Source organism: Pelophylax lessonae (assembly GCF_965119305.1).
Source record: "Pelophylax lessonae genome assembly, chromosome: 7".
Classification (NCBI taxonomy): Eukaryota; Metazoa; Chordata; class Amphibia; order Anura; family Ranidae; genus Pelophylax; species Pelophylax lessonae.
Window position 1 is genome coordinate 122268856 of NC_138774.1, and position 15981 is coordinate 122284836.

The 15981-nt window shown below is 47.5% G+C and overlaps 1 protein-coding gene across 2 annotated transcripts in view; it reads left to right on the top strand.

The window, feature by feature from the left end:
* Positions 1-15981, top strand: part of LOC309560003 (integrator complex subunit 6-like) — a 227018-nt gene that overhangs the window by 137734 nt on the left and 73303 nt on the right. For both annotated transcript variants that reach the window (XM_082263487.1, XM_082263488.1), the window contains exon 7: positions 11235-11398. In XM_082263487.1, the coding sequence (XP_082119613.1) occupies positions 11235-11398 (164 nt within the window). The remainder of the gene's footprint in view (positions 1-11234; positions 11399-15981) is intronic.

Here is a 15981-nt window from a genome sequence, read left to right on the forward strand (position 1 = left end):
CTTCCTCTCAGGGAAGATCCGTTGTTTCAGGGGCTGATTTTCCATCCTGCTTTACAGTTGCTGGCTTTAACAACGTGGCTTTTGAAAGCCAGGTATTGAAGGATAGAGGTCTTTCTGACTTTGTATTTCCTAGGCCCAGAAGTCTACTTCCAAAAATATCTATCGATTTACATGGAAATCGTACATTTTGTGGTGTGAATCGTTGAAAGTGCACCCTCACTTGTTTTTGGTAGCTAGGGTATTGACTCTTCTTAAACAAGGGGTTGAACAGCGTTTGGCTTTTGGCACTATCAAAGACCAAGTGTCTGCTTTAGCTGTGTTTTTCCAACGTCCTTTAGCTATGCATGCCCTGATTCGCACTTTAATTCAGGGGGTGCATCATATGGCGCCTCCGAGGAGATCCCAGTTACCTCCGTGGGACCTGAATTTGGTTTTATCGGTTCTTAAAAATCTCCTTTTGGGAACATCAGGGAGATTCCTTTGCTTACATTATCTTGCCTTTTTGGTGGCTGTCACTTCTGCCCGCAGGGTGTCTGAATTGGTGGCGTTGTCTTGCCTTTCACCTTTTCTAGTGGTCCATAGATCACACAGATAGTGGTGCTTCGACCTAATCAGTCGTTTCTTCCTAAATTGGTTTCTGATTTCCATTTGAATGAAGACATTGTGCTGCCTTCACTCTGTCCTAAGCTCAAGCATCCCAAGGAAATTGCTTTACGTTCTTTGGATGTGGTTCGGGCAATTCATTTACCTGGCGGCTACTGAATCTTTCAGGAAATCTGACTCTTTGTCCTTACCGAAGGACCTCATAAAGGAATGACTAAGTCTACTACGACCATATCCAGATGGATCAGGCAGACGGTGATTCAGGCTTATTCACTAAAGGGTCAGGTTCCTCCTTTCCCAGTGAAGGCGCATTCTACTAGAGCGCTGAGTGCCTCTTGGGCTTTTTGCCATCAGGCATCAGTAATGCAAGTCTTGGTCGTCGGTGCACACGTTCACAAAATTCTACAAGGTAGATTTCTTGGCATCTTTGGATGCCTCTTTTGGCCGCAAGGTTTTGCAGGCTGCTGTCTAAAGACCACTTTTTTTTCTCTTTTGAGGATGTAGGTTTTTTCTAGGCGAGCTCCAGTTGTTCCTGGTTGAGCTTCTTATTACTTGGTTAGTTAAGTTTAGCCTTGGGAAATTGCATTCTTCTTTGCGTTGTTTTTTCCCACCCCTCGACACTGGAGAAAGTGCAGAGAAGGGCAACCAAACTGATAAGAGGCATGGAGGAGCTCAACTATGAAAAAAGATTAGAGGAACTGAATTTATTCTCTCTTGAGAAGAGGAGATTGAGGGGGTATATGAGAGGACAAGGTGGCACTCTTTACGTCTAGAGGAAAACACATTTCGTCTCCAAATACGGAAAGGTTTCTTCACCGTAAGAGCTGTGAAAATGTGGAATAGACTCCCTCCAGAGAGGTGGTTCTGGCTAGCTCACTAGATTGCTTTAAAAAAGGCCTGGATTCTTTCCTGGGTGTACTTAATATAAGTGGATACTAGAAATTTTTTTAGGTAAAGTTAATACAGGGAATATCAGATTGCCTCTCGGGGAATCAGGAAGGAATTTTTTTTTCCCCTGCTGTAGCAAATTGGATCATGCTGTGCTGGGGTTTTTTTGCCTTCCTCTGGATCAACTGCGGGTATAGGATTGTGTATATGGGATTGTATGTTTGGGTTTTCAATACTGTTTGTTTTTTTTTGTTGGTTGAACCAGATGGATTTGTGTCTTTTTTTCAATCTAACTATGTAACTATGCTAATACTGTTTTGGAGCATCCCTATGGTCAAGAAGATATGAAGCTGCGTCTGTCAATGAATGATAGAGAAAACTGGATTTTTAACTTACCGTAAAATCCTTTTCACTGAAGTTCATTGACAGACGCAGCACCCGCCCCTCTACTTTTGAGTGGAATGCGGTTGTTGTCTTCTAAACACTGCTTGCAACGAAACTGAGGGCTGTAGCAGAGTGTGTGGGGTTATGCCTGCAGGGACAGCCCCATAGACGTGGTGAAAGCTTTTTCCTGCCTAGTGTCCTACTGCTGTAGGGGGCAGCATAACCCAATGGTCAAGAAGATATGAAGCTGCCTCTGTCAATGAACTTCAGAGAAAAGGATTTTACAGTAAGGTAAAAATACAGTTTTTTATTACTTGGGTTTCACACATACTTAGGATTTTTGGTATTGAAGTAATGTCCAACATTTTGTACTTGCATTTTTCCTTCAAAAGGTTAGGCAACATGGCACCTGCCTTAGAAACCTTATCAAATATGATTTTGAGAGAGTGGATGTGTGCAGGTTGTGTATCCTATGCAGCACTTGTTTCTTTCCTTTATATAAAAGCAGGCTATTTTCCCCTGTATAGATAGTCCCTGCTAGTGTTTTTTCTTATAACCTTTGAATGAACAGTACGGTTCTGTGCCCTCATTTATTTTGCATTTCTGCATCAAAGTGTATACTGGTTGTTTGTAACATGTATATATCTGTGAAAATGCATGAGCGAATGCACTGATGAGTGGGCACAAAAATGCACAATTACAGTATGTGCTCTGTGCACATGCTGTGTCCAGCTGTAATTTGATCGTGATTGCCTGACAAAGCATTTCTGCAAAAACTCAGCTTTATCCGAAACATCTCCTGCTGCCAGTTATTATCAGCAGGTGGAGAGAGGAAGAGACACTTGTAAACTGTGACTGAACACTTTGTTGACATTCATTTAGAATCTTGTGACCAAAACCATTCTAGTCACGAAGGTACAAAAAAGTCCAATCCTCTTGAGGGGGTTAACTGGTGTTGAACCCATAAACAATATTGCAGGTTAACAATTCCTAGATGTGGTGGCTGCAATAGATTTATTTATTTTTTATTTTTTTTAGGCCTTTTTTCCTTTTAGTGTCACCTGTTTATCCAGGCAGTAAGTGTTTTTGTTTTCCCCAACTTTAACAGACAAAACTGTCCAGCAAAAGTGGCAAATAGAGGGTTGAGGCAAATCATTTGACATTAACAGGGGTACTCACAATGGTCAATTCCTATTTATGTAAAAACGTTATTCCAAAAGTGGAAAAAAAAGTATAAAAAAAGATGCATCAGACACCCTTCCAGATAGCGACTCCCTTCTGAGCATATGAAAAAAATATATGTGTGTGTGTGTGTGTGTCCGTCCTGGAATTATAACATGGAATGAATGAAAAGCTACAATAAATTTTATCAGGACATGAATAAAGAAAAAAAAAATTAAATTAAATTAAATTAAAACGAATGAATTAAATGAATGAAACTCACCCACGGTTTATAGCAGCAGTATTTCCCCCTGGCTGGAGTGTGTATGACATTCAGAGGCTGGAACAGCCTGTGTTAATAGCCCCCAGTCTGGTGAACCTCAGCCACGCTGATAAAGTGTTACGGGATCTGATCTGCCATTTTTGCGCACTCTGGCTGTGGCTCAGAGTGAGCCGCAACCCTCGTAAGCTAGTGGAGGTGCCCAGAACAAAGGGCGCCTCCCATCCGCCCAGCAGATCATGTCCCCGCCGGGATGGAGAAACACAGCCAAGCACGCTACCACCAGACTGCGGTCAATAGCGTCTAATAGTGATTTGATCCCATACAATGGTATAAAGAAATATGTATAACAGGAATTACAACAGAGAAAATGCCAGATTTACAAGAACAAAATAAACAGTAAACAAATATTATATGGACAAGCAAACATACATAGGTCATGTATACAGGTACAGCTATATCTGGTACACCTGTATATAAACAATAACCCCAATAAACAATAGGGAACAGAAGAGGAAAAAAAGGGAAAAAGGACAGAAGAGGGGGGGAGGCAAGGAATTAAGGGGATTGGAAGGAAAAGGGGATAAGATATATTAAGGTCACAAAAAAGGTTTGTAAGTCAAGACCCCATTAAGGCCTGGTGGGACAGTGGCATTGAGTCTCTATCCAGAGAGTCTTGCGTTGTAAAATTATTTCTCTATCGTTCATTGACGGACGCAGTCTCTGAACTTTATATCAGTAGGTTACACTGCCCCCTACAGGAGTAGGACACTAGGCAGAAAAAAGTTCTGGCTACGCCTATGAGCAGTCCTTGGTGGTATACCCTTTCTCCCTGCTATAGGATGTCAGTTGTAATCTGCCTTGTCAGGAGTAAGGACCTAGTTCCTTGCTGGGATCTCTGGTCTTGGCAAAAGGTTTTTTTTTCCTCCAGATTGTTTTTCCCATGAGATCTACAAGCAACTAAGCCGGATCTGGGCGACGAGCTGGATAATATAGATCCAGTGGTCACCCCAGCCGGCCAGCGAGCGCTCGCAGACCCCAGCTCCGCGTTGGGTCGGCTGCGACACGGGGACTGGCCCTGTGAGTTAAACGTCTTGCCAGGTTGCATTCGACCGGGTTTAGGCCCGAGTCGCAGCGTTCCTATTGGCCGACAGCCCCCACTTCGGCGGAGAGGGGTTCGGTCAGGAGATGGCACCCGCCTGTTCCTGGTATAGTGAGTAAATGTTCTCCCTTCTTCCCCCGGTGGATTTTGGTGTGGATGTGGGCCCCTCCGTAGGACAGTCGGACCCTCACAACCCCAGGTTTCCCTCTGTCCTGTCACGCAAAAAAAAAAAAAAAAATATTCTCAACTTTTTGCTAACGGGTTCCCTTGGTGCAACATGGACCCTGCAGAACAGGTGTCCCAACCTGACCCCCTCAATGAGGCCGCAGGGCCCTCCGGATCCCAGCTATCCATAGGTGCACTTTCGGCGGTCCCGGGTGGAGGTGGCCATTAAAGAGCGAGGTGCCAAAAAAACGCCCTCCACCTACCCCTGCCTCATCTGATATGTCAGATTCTGAATATGATTCAGCCACCGCATACGCGGGTCTCCCTGCTGGGTCTACTACCTTGCGCCCTGTCTCCACTAATAGTGAGGATGAGATCTCTACCTCCGCCACCGTGCAAGAAAAGGCGCTGGTGGACGCACTGGTTGTATCGGTGTGTGAGACCCTAAAAATGGAGGATGCGACTGCGAATGAGGCGCAGGTTACGTTTGCCACTCACAAGCTATCCAGAGCTGCAAAGGTTTTTCCCTATCCCGCATATTTTGACAATATGCTTAAGAAAGAATGCGTTCCCCTGGGGTGCCTAAGCTGATTGGTAGACACTACCCCTTTGAGGAGTCTCTTATAATGAAATGGACTGTGCCACCTATGGTGGACCCTCTTGTCTCAAGACTGATTTAAGCTACCATGATCCCAGTGGAGGATTCCGTGTCCTTTGAGGATCCGGCGGTTAGAAAGGCGGAATCTGTGGCCCGTAACATGTACTCCCTGGCTAAGTTGCTACGTCGTGACCTGGAGGGGAAACCACTCCCCCCCCCTGCCTTTGCAGAGCTGTTTGACCAGTTGATGCAGGGGCTGCAATTTGTTTTCGATGCCGCGTTGGATGCTGGTCCCATTTTGGGCATATACTTTGGCTAAAAGGCTGGTCTGCGGATCAGACCTCAAAGAAGGCCTTGACTGATCTGCCTTTTCAGGAGATCGCCTGTTTGCGGCTACCCTGGATGACATTATCAAAGGTCTCACATGGGGTAAAAGTACCTTTTCTCCCAAAAGCTACCAAGGGTAAGGACCTGCGTCGCAGACGGGGCCCCTCCTTTTCAGCACATAAGAATTTTTTTTGTCCCTCGGTCAGTCGATAAGGCAAGGTCCTTCAAGGCCCTCTCGGGTGGTTCCAAGCGACCCTGGTCTGGCAAACAAAAATCAAGTTTCTCCAGACCAGAGGACAAGGCCCCTTCGGCCTGAAGGTGCGCCCTCACCCGTATCTGGGGTGGGGGGATGTCTTTGCCAGGTCCTGGACCTTTGGCTATCCCGGATACAAGACAAATGGGTTCACGAGGTTATACGGTCCGGGTACAAGATCGTGTTTGATCCGTCCCACCGGTAAGGTTCTTCCCTTCCAATGTGAGACTGCCCCAGGATCGCCTACAGGCTCTCTTTGGGGCGGTACAGGGCCTAGTACAACAGGGGGTAATAGCTCCGGTTCTGTGTGCGGAACGTTTTCAGGGCTTTCATTCAAACCTGTTTACAGTCCCCTGGAAGGAAGGCAAGGTGCGTCCAATCCTGGACCTGAAGGCACTGAATTGCTTCATGCGAGTTCAAAAATTCAAGATGGAATCCATTGGCACAGTGGTGGCTTCCCTAAATCAGGGGGATTTCCTGGCCTCCATAGACATCAAAGATGCCTACCTTTACATCCCAATATGTGCAGGACATCAACGGTTTCTGTGCTTTGCCGTGGGAGAGGATCATTATCAGTTTGTGGCATTACCCTTTGTTCTTTCCTCTGGTCTTCACAAAGGTGTTGGCTCCGGTCCTGGTACGACAGTGGGGAATATCGTTCCTGGGTTACCTGGACGATCTGCTTCTCTGTGCGGAGTCTCCCACGGTGCTGGTGACAAATTTTGAGATCACCATGAGAACTCTGGAGGAGTTTGGGTAAATTCTGAACCTTCAGAAGTCGTCCTTGGTCCCTTCCATGAGACTGGACTATCTGGGCCTGACTTTAGACTCGTCCTCAGCCAGGGTGTTTCTTCCTCCGGAAAATCTCCAGACTGCGATTCAGCTGTTGCCTCTCCAGCAAATGGTCGTCCCTTCTGACCTGTATGAGAGTTCTGGGACTGATAGTGTCATCCTTCGAGGCATTCATCCTTCGCTCAACTCCACACGAGAATCCTCCAGAAGGAAATCCTTCTCAAATGGAACAAGAATCCAAATTCCGTGGACAATCAGATCCAGCTGAGCCAGGTGACCAGGGAGTCCCTGATATGGTGGCTTTGGTCCTTGGCGCTCAAACAAGGAAAATCCTTCCTTCCTATATATTGAGCAATTATATATAGTACTGCACTGGGCAGCACCAAATAAAATTTGGTATAAAATAGTATAATAAGCTGCCCAATAATCACCTGATCACTATGCACACTCAGCTGTCATTCAGATCATTATAATCAATATAGATACATCAATATATATGAATAAATCAAGTCCATCACTAAGTCCATAAAAGTGTGCAATTAGTGCAAAAGAATTGCTCTCACCGGCAGGATATAATCGGTCGTGACATTTGAAGGGGTCACCATCACACTCCACCATTGTGTCGGGAAAGAAGAAATGGACACTCACCAACTCTCCGTGCCTACCTACTATCATGGATTAGGCTCACCCAGCATGAAATCAGTAAGGAATTCCTTATGTCAATTACCAAGGGGGGTACCAAAGGTGTTCTTGCGGCCTTGGAAGTGGCCGGCATCCTCTGATGGGTGGAACGCTTTGTTCCAGCTCTCTCCGCTGTTCACATTCCAGGAGTGGAAAATTGGCAGGCGGATTTCCTCAGTCGACAGACCTTGGATCCAGGGGAATGGTCTTTCCATCCGGAGGTGTTCCAACATTTGTGGCTTCTTTGGGGTACTCCAGATGTAGATCTGTTGGCGTCTCGGATCAACAGAAAAGTGCAAAGGTTTGTGGCCCGATCCCGGGTCCCTCTGGCAGGCGCGCTGGTGGCCCCATGGGGTCAGTATCGGCTGATCTATGCCTTTCCTCTGCTCAAGTTGCTGCCAAGCCTTCTTCGCAGGATCGAGGCGGAAGGGATTCCGGTCATTCTTGTGGCTCCAGACTGGCCTTGCCGAGCTTGGTACGCAGACCTGGTCAGGCTAGTCGCAGACTCTCCTTGGAGACTTCCTCTCAGGGATGATCTACTGTGTCAAGGGCCAATCTTCCATCCTGCTTTACAGTCACTGGCTTTGACAACTTGACGGTTGAAAGCCAGCTGCTGAAGGACAGGGGGTTGTCTGCTACAGTAATACTTACTCTGTTTAAAGTGAGGAAAGGGACATCTAGGAAGATCTATCATCGTACATGGAAGTCGTATATTGTGTGGTTTGAGTCTCTTGGGGTTCCCCCTTGCTCTTACTCGGTGGCTCGGATCTTGGCTTTCCTTCAACGGGGAGTTGATCAAAAGTTAGCCTTGAGTACTATCAAGGGTCAGGTTTCGGCCTTGGCAATTTTTTCCAATGGCTACTAACCGCCCATTCCCTGGTGCGTAACTTTATCCAGGGGGTGCGACACTTGGCCCATCCGGTACGACCTCCGTTGCCACCCTGGGACCTTAGTTTGGTGCTGTAGATTCTCCAGAAAATATTCGTGAGTTTCCTCTGCTTACCTTATCCCAGAAGGTGGCCTTCTTGGTGGCTATTAGTTCTGCACGCAGGGTGTCGGAACTGGTGGCGTTGTCCTGTCGTTCTCCCTATCTGGTGGTTCACAGGGATAAAGTGATATTTTGTCAGTTTACATCCATTTTACATCCTTCCTTCCGAAGGTGGTTTCCAGTTTTCACTTAAATGAGGACATTGTGTTACCCTCTTTGTGTCCTAAGCCTAAACATCCTAAGGAAATTGGATTACATACTTTGGATGTGGTTCGGGCAATCAGGGTGTACTTGGCGACTACTGAGTCTTTTTCAAAGTCAGATTCACTCTTTGTACTCACGGATGGCCCAAGGAAAGGGCTGCCTGTGTCGGCTGCAAGTATTTCTAGGTGGATCAGACAGACAGTTGTGCAGGCTTATTAGATTAACCGCTTCCCGACCACCCGCCGCATTTTTACTGCGGCGGGGTGGCTCTCCTGCGCAAACCTACGTAGACCTACGTCGGTCACGCGCAGGAAGCTAGGGGCAAATGCGCACACTCCCGCCCCACTCTGCAGCGGGGAAGATGATGCACGGGTCAGGCAGCTCCGATTGCCGCCTGACACCCGCGATCGCTCCCCGCTGAGAGAACACGGTGTTGTAGACACAGCTGATCGTTCCTCTCCCTGGAAAAATATTGTGTTTTTTTTGTTTTTTTTTTTCAGAATTGTCGCTCCTTTTTTGTTTATAGCGCAAAAAATAAAAATCGCACAGGTGATCAAATACCACCAAAAGAAAGCTCTATTTGTGGGATAAAAAGGACATGAATTTTATTCAGGTACAACGTCGCATGACTGCACAAGTGTAAGTTAAAGTAAGGTAGTGCTGAAATCGCAAAATAGGGCCTGGTCAGGAAGGGGGCAAATCCTTCCGGTCTTAAAGTGGTTAAGGGTCAGGTTCCACCTTTCCCTGTTAAGGCGCATTCTACTCGAGCACTTAGTGCTTCCTGGGCTCTTCGCCATCAGGCATCTGTGCTTCAGGTTTGCAAGGCGGCTACCTGGTCGTCTGTTCACACTTTCACAAAGTTTTACAAGGTGGATGTGCTGGCATCTGCAGATGCCTCTTTTGGCTGCAAAGTTTTGCAGACTGCCGTTTAAGGGTGTTTTAGTCTCACTTGAGGGTGTTTGATATTTTTTCAGGTGGGTCTCATCTTGTTGTTCTGATGAGTCTTATGTTGCCTGGTTGGCTATGGTTTAGCCTTGGGGAATTATTTTTCTGCTGTTCCCACCCCTCATTTGTATTGCACTGCTTTGGGACATCCCTACTGATATGAAACTCAGAGACTGCATCTGTCAATGAACGATAGAGAAAATTGGATTTTTGTCTTACTGTAAAAGCCTTTTCTCTGGTGTTCATTGATGGACGCAGTACCTGCCCCTCTATTTGAGTTGGGTTGGTATTATTTTCTCTGACACTGCTTTGATACAAAACTGACATCCTATAGCAGGGAGAGAGGGTATACCCCCAGGGACTGCCCATAGGCGTAGCCAGAATTTTTTTCTGCCTAGTATCCTATTCCTGTAGGGGGCAGTATAACCTACTGATATGAAGATCAGAGACTGCGTCCGTCATTGAACATCAGAGAAAAGGATTTTTCGGTAAGACAAAAATCCAATTTTTGTCCCAGTCACCACCTCTAGGGTCCCGGGGAACCACTTCAAGCACAAAGAATTTAGCTACCTCAAACTTGAATCTATGATGCAAGTCGATGTGGCGGCCTATGGTAGTAAATTTGCCACTGGTGGAATAATATAAATGCTCGCCAATACGTTGGCGGATCGTATTGTCTTCCCTATGTAAAAGGAGTTGCATACACACGTCATGTATATAACACCTTTGGTGCCACAATGGGCATGAGTACGTGGTGAGAAAAGCTCACCATTTGGTAACCTAAAGGTAGTACCTTCCAAAACCCAGGGGCAGCGGGGGCACTGACCACAACGGAAAGTCCCTCGTCTGCTCAGTGATGGGCCATACTCTTCCACATAGTGGCTGCTGGTCAATCGGTACCTAAGGGATGTAGCTCAATGGAAAACTAATTCAGGGGTGGCTCTGATGTATTTACTAATGATATAATGGTCTGTTAGAAGATGCCAGTGATTACAGAGAACAGTGCGAAGTTGGTGATGTTGGGCAGAGAACTTAGTGATGATTTTTTAAATTAGTCTTTATAGTTCCATCTGGACCCTTCATGATCATGAGATCAAGGAAGGGAATCTGACTACTGAAGCTAAAAGTAAATTGCAAATTTAAGTCGTTCAAATTGAGCAGTAGAACAAATTCAATAAGAGTATGTTGAGGACCAGTCCAGACCAGGAATAGGTCATCAATATACCTCTTCCAAAGAAGTACATGGTCTAGAAAGACATTCAGACACGGAGATATGACCTCCCCCCCCAATTTCTCCCCTCATTGACTGACTGACTTTGTTTGACAGCAGCGGGAGCCAATGGGCGCCGCTGCTGTGTCTCAGCCAATCAGGAGGGAGAGTCTCGGGACAGCCAAGGCATTCATGGACTTCGCTGGATAGAAATGGGGTCAGATGAATATTAGGTGGGGCTGAGGGGAGGCTGCTACACACAGAAGGCTTTTTATCTTAATGCATAGAATGCATTAAGATAAAAAACCTTCTGACTTTACAACCACTTTAACAAAGGCCAAAAAAAAAAAAGCATACACCACATTAAGGATTGCTAAACGGCAATATATAAAATAATTGTTCTGAGGTTTATTACTGATTTAAGACTTCCAGAAATGCACCATTCTTTAGTTGCATGCAAAACAGCAAGTCATTTTTATAGCCATAGTATTTTGATCCCTAGCAAATCTGTAAACTTTTTACTGCCGTAAGCAAATATGTGCCTAAACCTAACTTTAGAACTTGTTGCCATATTCAACTCAAAAACAAAAAGAATTGTTGCCGCCTTTAATAAGATTGGCCAAAATAATTTTTTACCCTTTTCCTTTTTGTAGATGGACCGACAGATTCCCTCAGGCCAGGTAATTCTTTTGCCCCACAAGCCTGGCATAGCTGTCACAAACTTATCTACGTGCGACCTAATCCAAAAACAGGCGTTCCCGTTGGTCACTGGCCAATTCCTGAGTCCTTCTGGCCTGACCCGAACTCAACAACGCTGGTAAGTTCATATTCTGGATGCAAGTAGAAGTTTACTGTGGACTGGGTGTGTTCCAGCATTGCTTACTTAAGCATTTGCTTGCCAAGCTATTATACAAGTGCAAGTGATGCCAGCAGTTTTTAAGAGAACAAGTATTATGTTGCATTGCAGGCTGTCTCCAGAAGGTGATGTGGCTTACCAACTGCACCTTGGACATGTGCCTATAAAAAGCTGTGTGCCCTGGATTCATTTTGTGTGCACACTATTGCTCACTGTCAGTGAAACAATCCCAAGACTTAGAGAAATCTGTAGATGACTGTTATTACACACCAGAGGTTGAACTGCTTAAGATATCATCACATCTAAAGAAGCACTGTCATCACTGATGCGTGTATCATAACAGTATATCTGTTAGAAATGTGTTTTCTCTTTTAGTCATTGATAGACACAGCTCTTCATCTTCATGTGGTTATGCTGCCCCCTACAGGAGTAGGACACTAGGCAAAGAAAAAAGCTTAAGCACGCCTATGGGCCAGTCCCTGGGGGTATACTCCCACTTCCTGCTATAGATATTCAGTTTTTTTTCTGCCTAGTCAGGTGTAAGGACCTAGTTCCTCGCTGGGATCTCTAGTCCTGGCAATTATTTTTCTTTTGAATTGAATTTTTTCATTTTATTATTTTGTTCCTGTTAGAATCTACAATCAAGTGATGGATTGGACGATGAACAGGATCATCTTGATCCTTAGGGTCCCCCCAGTCCGGCCAGAAAACGTGTGCAGACCCAAGCTCAGCGCTAGGTCAGCCATGACATAGCCCCACTGGACGGGGGCTGGCCTGCCAGTTAAATGTCTCATGAGGGTGCATAAGAACTGGCCTGAGTTGCAGGGTTTCCTCCTGGCTGACAGCACCCACAATTACGTTTGAGTGGTGCCCACCCAGTTTCTGGTGTGGTAAGTAGCTGTCTCCCCTCTACCGCTGGACGTGGACCCTTCCCTGGGGTGGTCCCCCCCGGGCTCCCCTCCCTCCCAGTTTGTGTCATTTCCCCACCCCCCGTCTCGGTGGTCTATTTCGACCTGTGCCCCCCATCTGCACACACCCCCCCACTGGGGCGGATGTACCGTTTAAGGTTGAATAGGGTGGAGCGTGCCGCCGGCGACCAAACAATTGCTCCTCATGTGGGGGATGGGCCTGGTGGGGGCGCCTGCCAGGGTCCCCCTCCCGTTTCAAATCGTTTTTTTTTTCTGGCTCTGGGACCTCAGGAGCCACGTGGATGCAAGTACCATTTTTCTGTAGTCTTGTGTGCTACAGATCGGCGGCCATGTTTGTTTAGCCTCGCGAGCCATTTTCCTATGGTTTCCCCATAGCAAATAGCGGCAGCCATGTTTTTGGAGTCGGATGGGCGGTGATTCAGCGGTAGGAGCACTCCTCTGCCTCTATTGCTGATACAGGGAGATTCTTCTTCCTGATCGCCGCATGGTGTGCAGATAGTTCGGGCTGTAAAGTGCCAGACTGGTGGTGGTGAGTGCCTTGCGGGGTTTTCTCTTCCTCTTTCTGCTATTGCAGCGGTAGTTCTCGTGCTGGGCCTTGTTGTGCCGACAGCGTGGCGGGGTAACCCATGCAGTATTTTACACCTTTTTTGTGTGGGTTCCCCTCTCCAGTCATGGAGTCCCTGAAGCATGGTTCGGTTCACCACCTGATCCCCTCGCAGAGGCTGTCGAGCCCTCTGGGGCCCCACAACTGACTACACTGACGGCAGTCCTGGAGTCCTTGGTGTCCAAAGTGGATTTGGTCCTGGGCAAACGAGCTAGCAAAAAGCGTCCCCCGCCTTCACCTGTTTCTTCTGTCTCATCAGATCCAGAGTCCGATCCGGCCGCTAAGGATGAGATTTACCCTTCTGGGTCTGCATCCACGCACCCTGCGGGCTCAAATAGTGAGAATGATCCCTCTGTTCCTCTAGCAGTGCATGAAAAGGCGCTAGTGGATGCACTGATTGTATCGGTGCGGGAGAACCTTACATATGGAAGATGCAACCAATGCAGCATCAGTGGCGCCGGTCACCTTTGGCACTCACAGGTCCTGAAAAGCAGTGAGGGTGTTCCTCTTTCTCACCTTTGCATATTTTGTCTCAAAACTGTGGTGGTGTCTCAAAACAGTGGGGGTGTCCCAAACGCACCTTTGCAATGTGGTACTCTTATGAGGAGTCCCTCCTTAAAAAATGGATGGTACCTCCTGTATTGGACTCCCCGGTTTCCAGGTTGAATAAAGCCCCTGTAATCCCGGTTGAAGAGTCCCTGGCCTTCTCTGATCCGGCTGATAGGAGGTCGGAGGCCTTGACCTTCCATATGTTCACCGTGGCTGGGTCGGCTCTTAGGCTGGTGTTTACCATCACCCTGGTGTCACGCTTTGACTGAATGGGCCAAAATTCTACGCCGGGACCTGGAGGAGAAGCTGCTTTGCGGAGCTGGCGGATCAGTTGGTCCAAGGGCTACAGTTTGTGACGCCTCTTTGGATGCCGCTTCCCTGATTTCTATATGGTCTGTCTCAGCAGTGGTCCTGTGTTCTATTATCTGGCTGAAAAGCTGGTCCCGCAGACTAATAAGGCCTTGTCCAATCTTCCATTTGTGGGGGATCGCCTGTTTGGAGCTTCTTTGGACAACATCATCAAAAGCCTCAAGGGGGGGGAAGAGTACTCTTCTTCCTCAGGCTTCCAAGGGTAAGGAGTCCCGTCGCAGATGGGGACCTTCCTTTTCAGCTCACAAGCAGCCTTTTCGTCCCTTGGTCTCAAGACAAGGGATCGAAACCCTTCAGGGCCTCCAGTGGGGATTCTAAGAAGTCTTGGTCGGGCAAACCACGAGCAGGTTCTGCCAGACCTGCGGACAAAAAGTCCTCTGCATGAAGGGGCACCCTTACCCATATCTGGGGTGGGGGGACGTCTTCACTGTTTTCTGGAGCCATAGACCTCCCTAATCCAGGACAAGTGGGTCCACTGCACTACGTCATTCGCTATGGCTACAAGATCGAGTTTCGATAGTACCCTCCGTAAACGTTCTTCCGTTTGCACAGTTCCACACGAGATCTCTGTGAAAGGGAACAAGGATCCTCAGTCTCTAGACAATATGATCCTGTTGGGCTGGAGTACGAGGGGGTCCTTGGTTTGGTGGCTTCATTCTCCGGCACTTCGTCAGCGAAAATCAGTTTTTCCTCTGTACTGGACGGATGTTACCACGGATGCCAGCCTATCTGGATGGGGTAGCGTCCTCTGCACAGTCTGTGCTCAGGGGGTGGCTACCGATCAATGTACTGGAGCTCCGAGCAATCAGACTTTGTCTGGATCATTGGACAAGTGGTTTCCAGGGGTGTCTCGTATGGACTCAATCGGACAATGCCACAGCTGTGGGCTATGTCAATCACCAAGGGGGCAGAAGAAGTGTCTTGCGGCTCAGGAGGTAGCCGGCATTCTGAGGTGGGCAGAACTTTTTGTTCAGCCCTCTCTGCTGTGCACATTGCAGGAGTGGAAAATTGGCAGGCGGACTATCTCGGTCGACAGGCGTTAGACCAAGGAGAATGGTCACTTCATCCGGAGGTGTTCCATCGGTTGCGTCTCTGTTGGGGACTCCCAAGGTGGATCTGTTCGCCTCAACAGGAAAGTACAGAAGTTTGTGGCATGGTCTCGGGATCCATTAGCCCAGTGTGCAGGAGTCTCTGCAGAAGTTTGAGAGGAGGAAAGGTGTAAATCACAGGATGCTCACTCCAGGGAGCCACTAGGGCGTCTGTGGCATCGGCTAGAGCAGTGTTTCTCAACTCTGGTCCTCAGGGCACACTAACAGGCCAGATTTTAAGTATTACCTTGGGGAGATGCAGACTAGAATACTGCAATCACTGAAAAGCAAATTATATCACCTGTGATGTATTTCAGTTTTCTTGCAAACCTGGCCTTGTTCGTGTGCCCCGAGGACTGGAGTTGAGAAACACTGCTCTAGCTGATGCCAAAGACGCCCTAGTGGCTCCCTGGAGTGAGTATCGTCTGATTTACGCCTTTCCTCCTCTCAAACTTCTCCTGCGCAGGTTTCGAGGCAGAAGGGATGCCTGTCATCCTAGTGGCTCCAGATTGGCCTCGCTGATCTTGGTATGCTGATCTGGTACTGCTGGTTGCCGATGCTCCTTGGAGACTTCCTCTCAGGGAAGATCTGCTGTCCCAAGGTCCGATCTTCCATCCTGCTTTACAGTCGCTGGCTTTAACGACTTGGCTGTTGAACGCTAGGTGCTGAAGGATAGAGGGTTGTCTGAATCGGTGATTCCTACGCTTTTAAAAGCTAGAAAATCTACTTCTTGGAAGATTTACTAACGTACTTGGAAGACGTACATTGCCTGGTGTGAGTCCCTAAAAGGTTCACCTGCATTCTTTTTCGGTGACTCGGATTTTGACTTTCCTCCATCGAGGTGTTTAGCAGTGTCTGGCCTTGATTACCTTTAAGGGCCAGTTTTCGGCCTTGGTGGCTTTCTTTCAATGTTCATTGGCATCGCAGACACTTGGTTCCCCCGGTACGGTCTCCATTGCCGTCGTGGGACCTCAGTTTGGTGTTATCAGTTCCCCAGAAACCCCC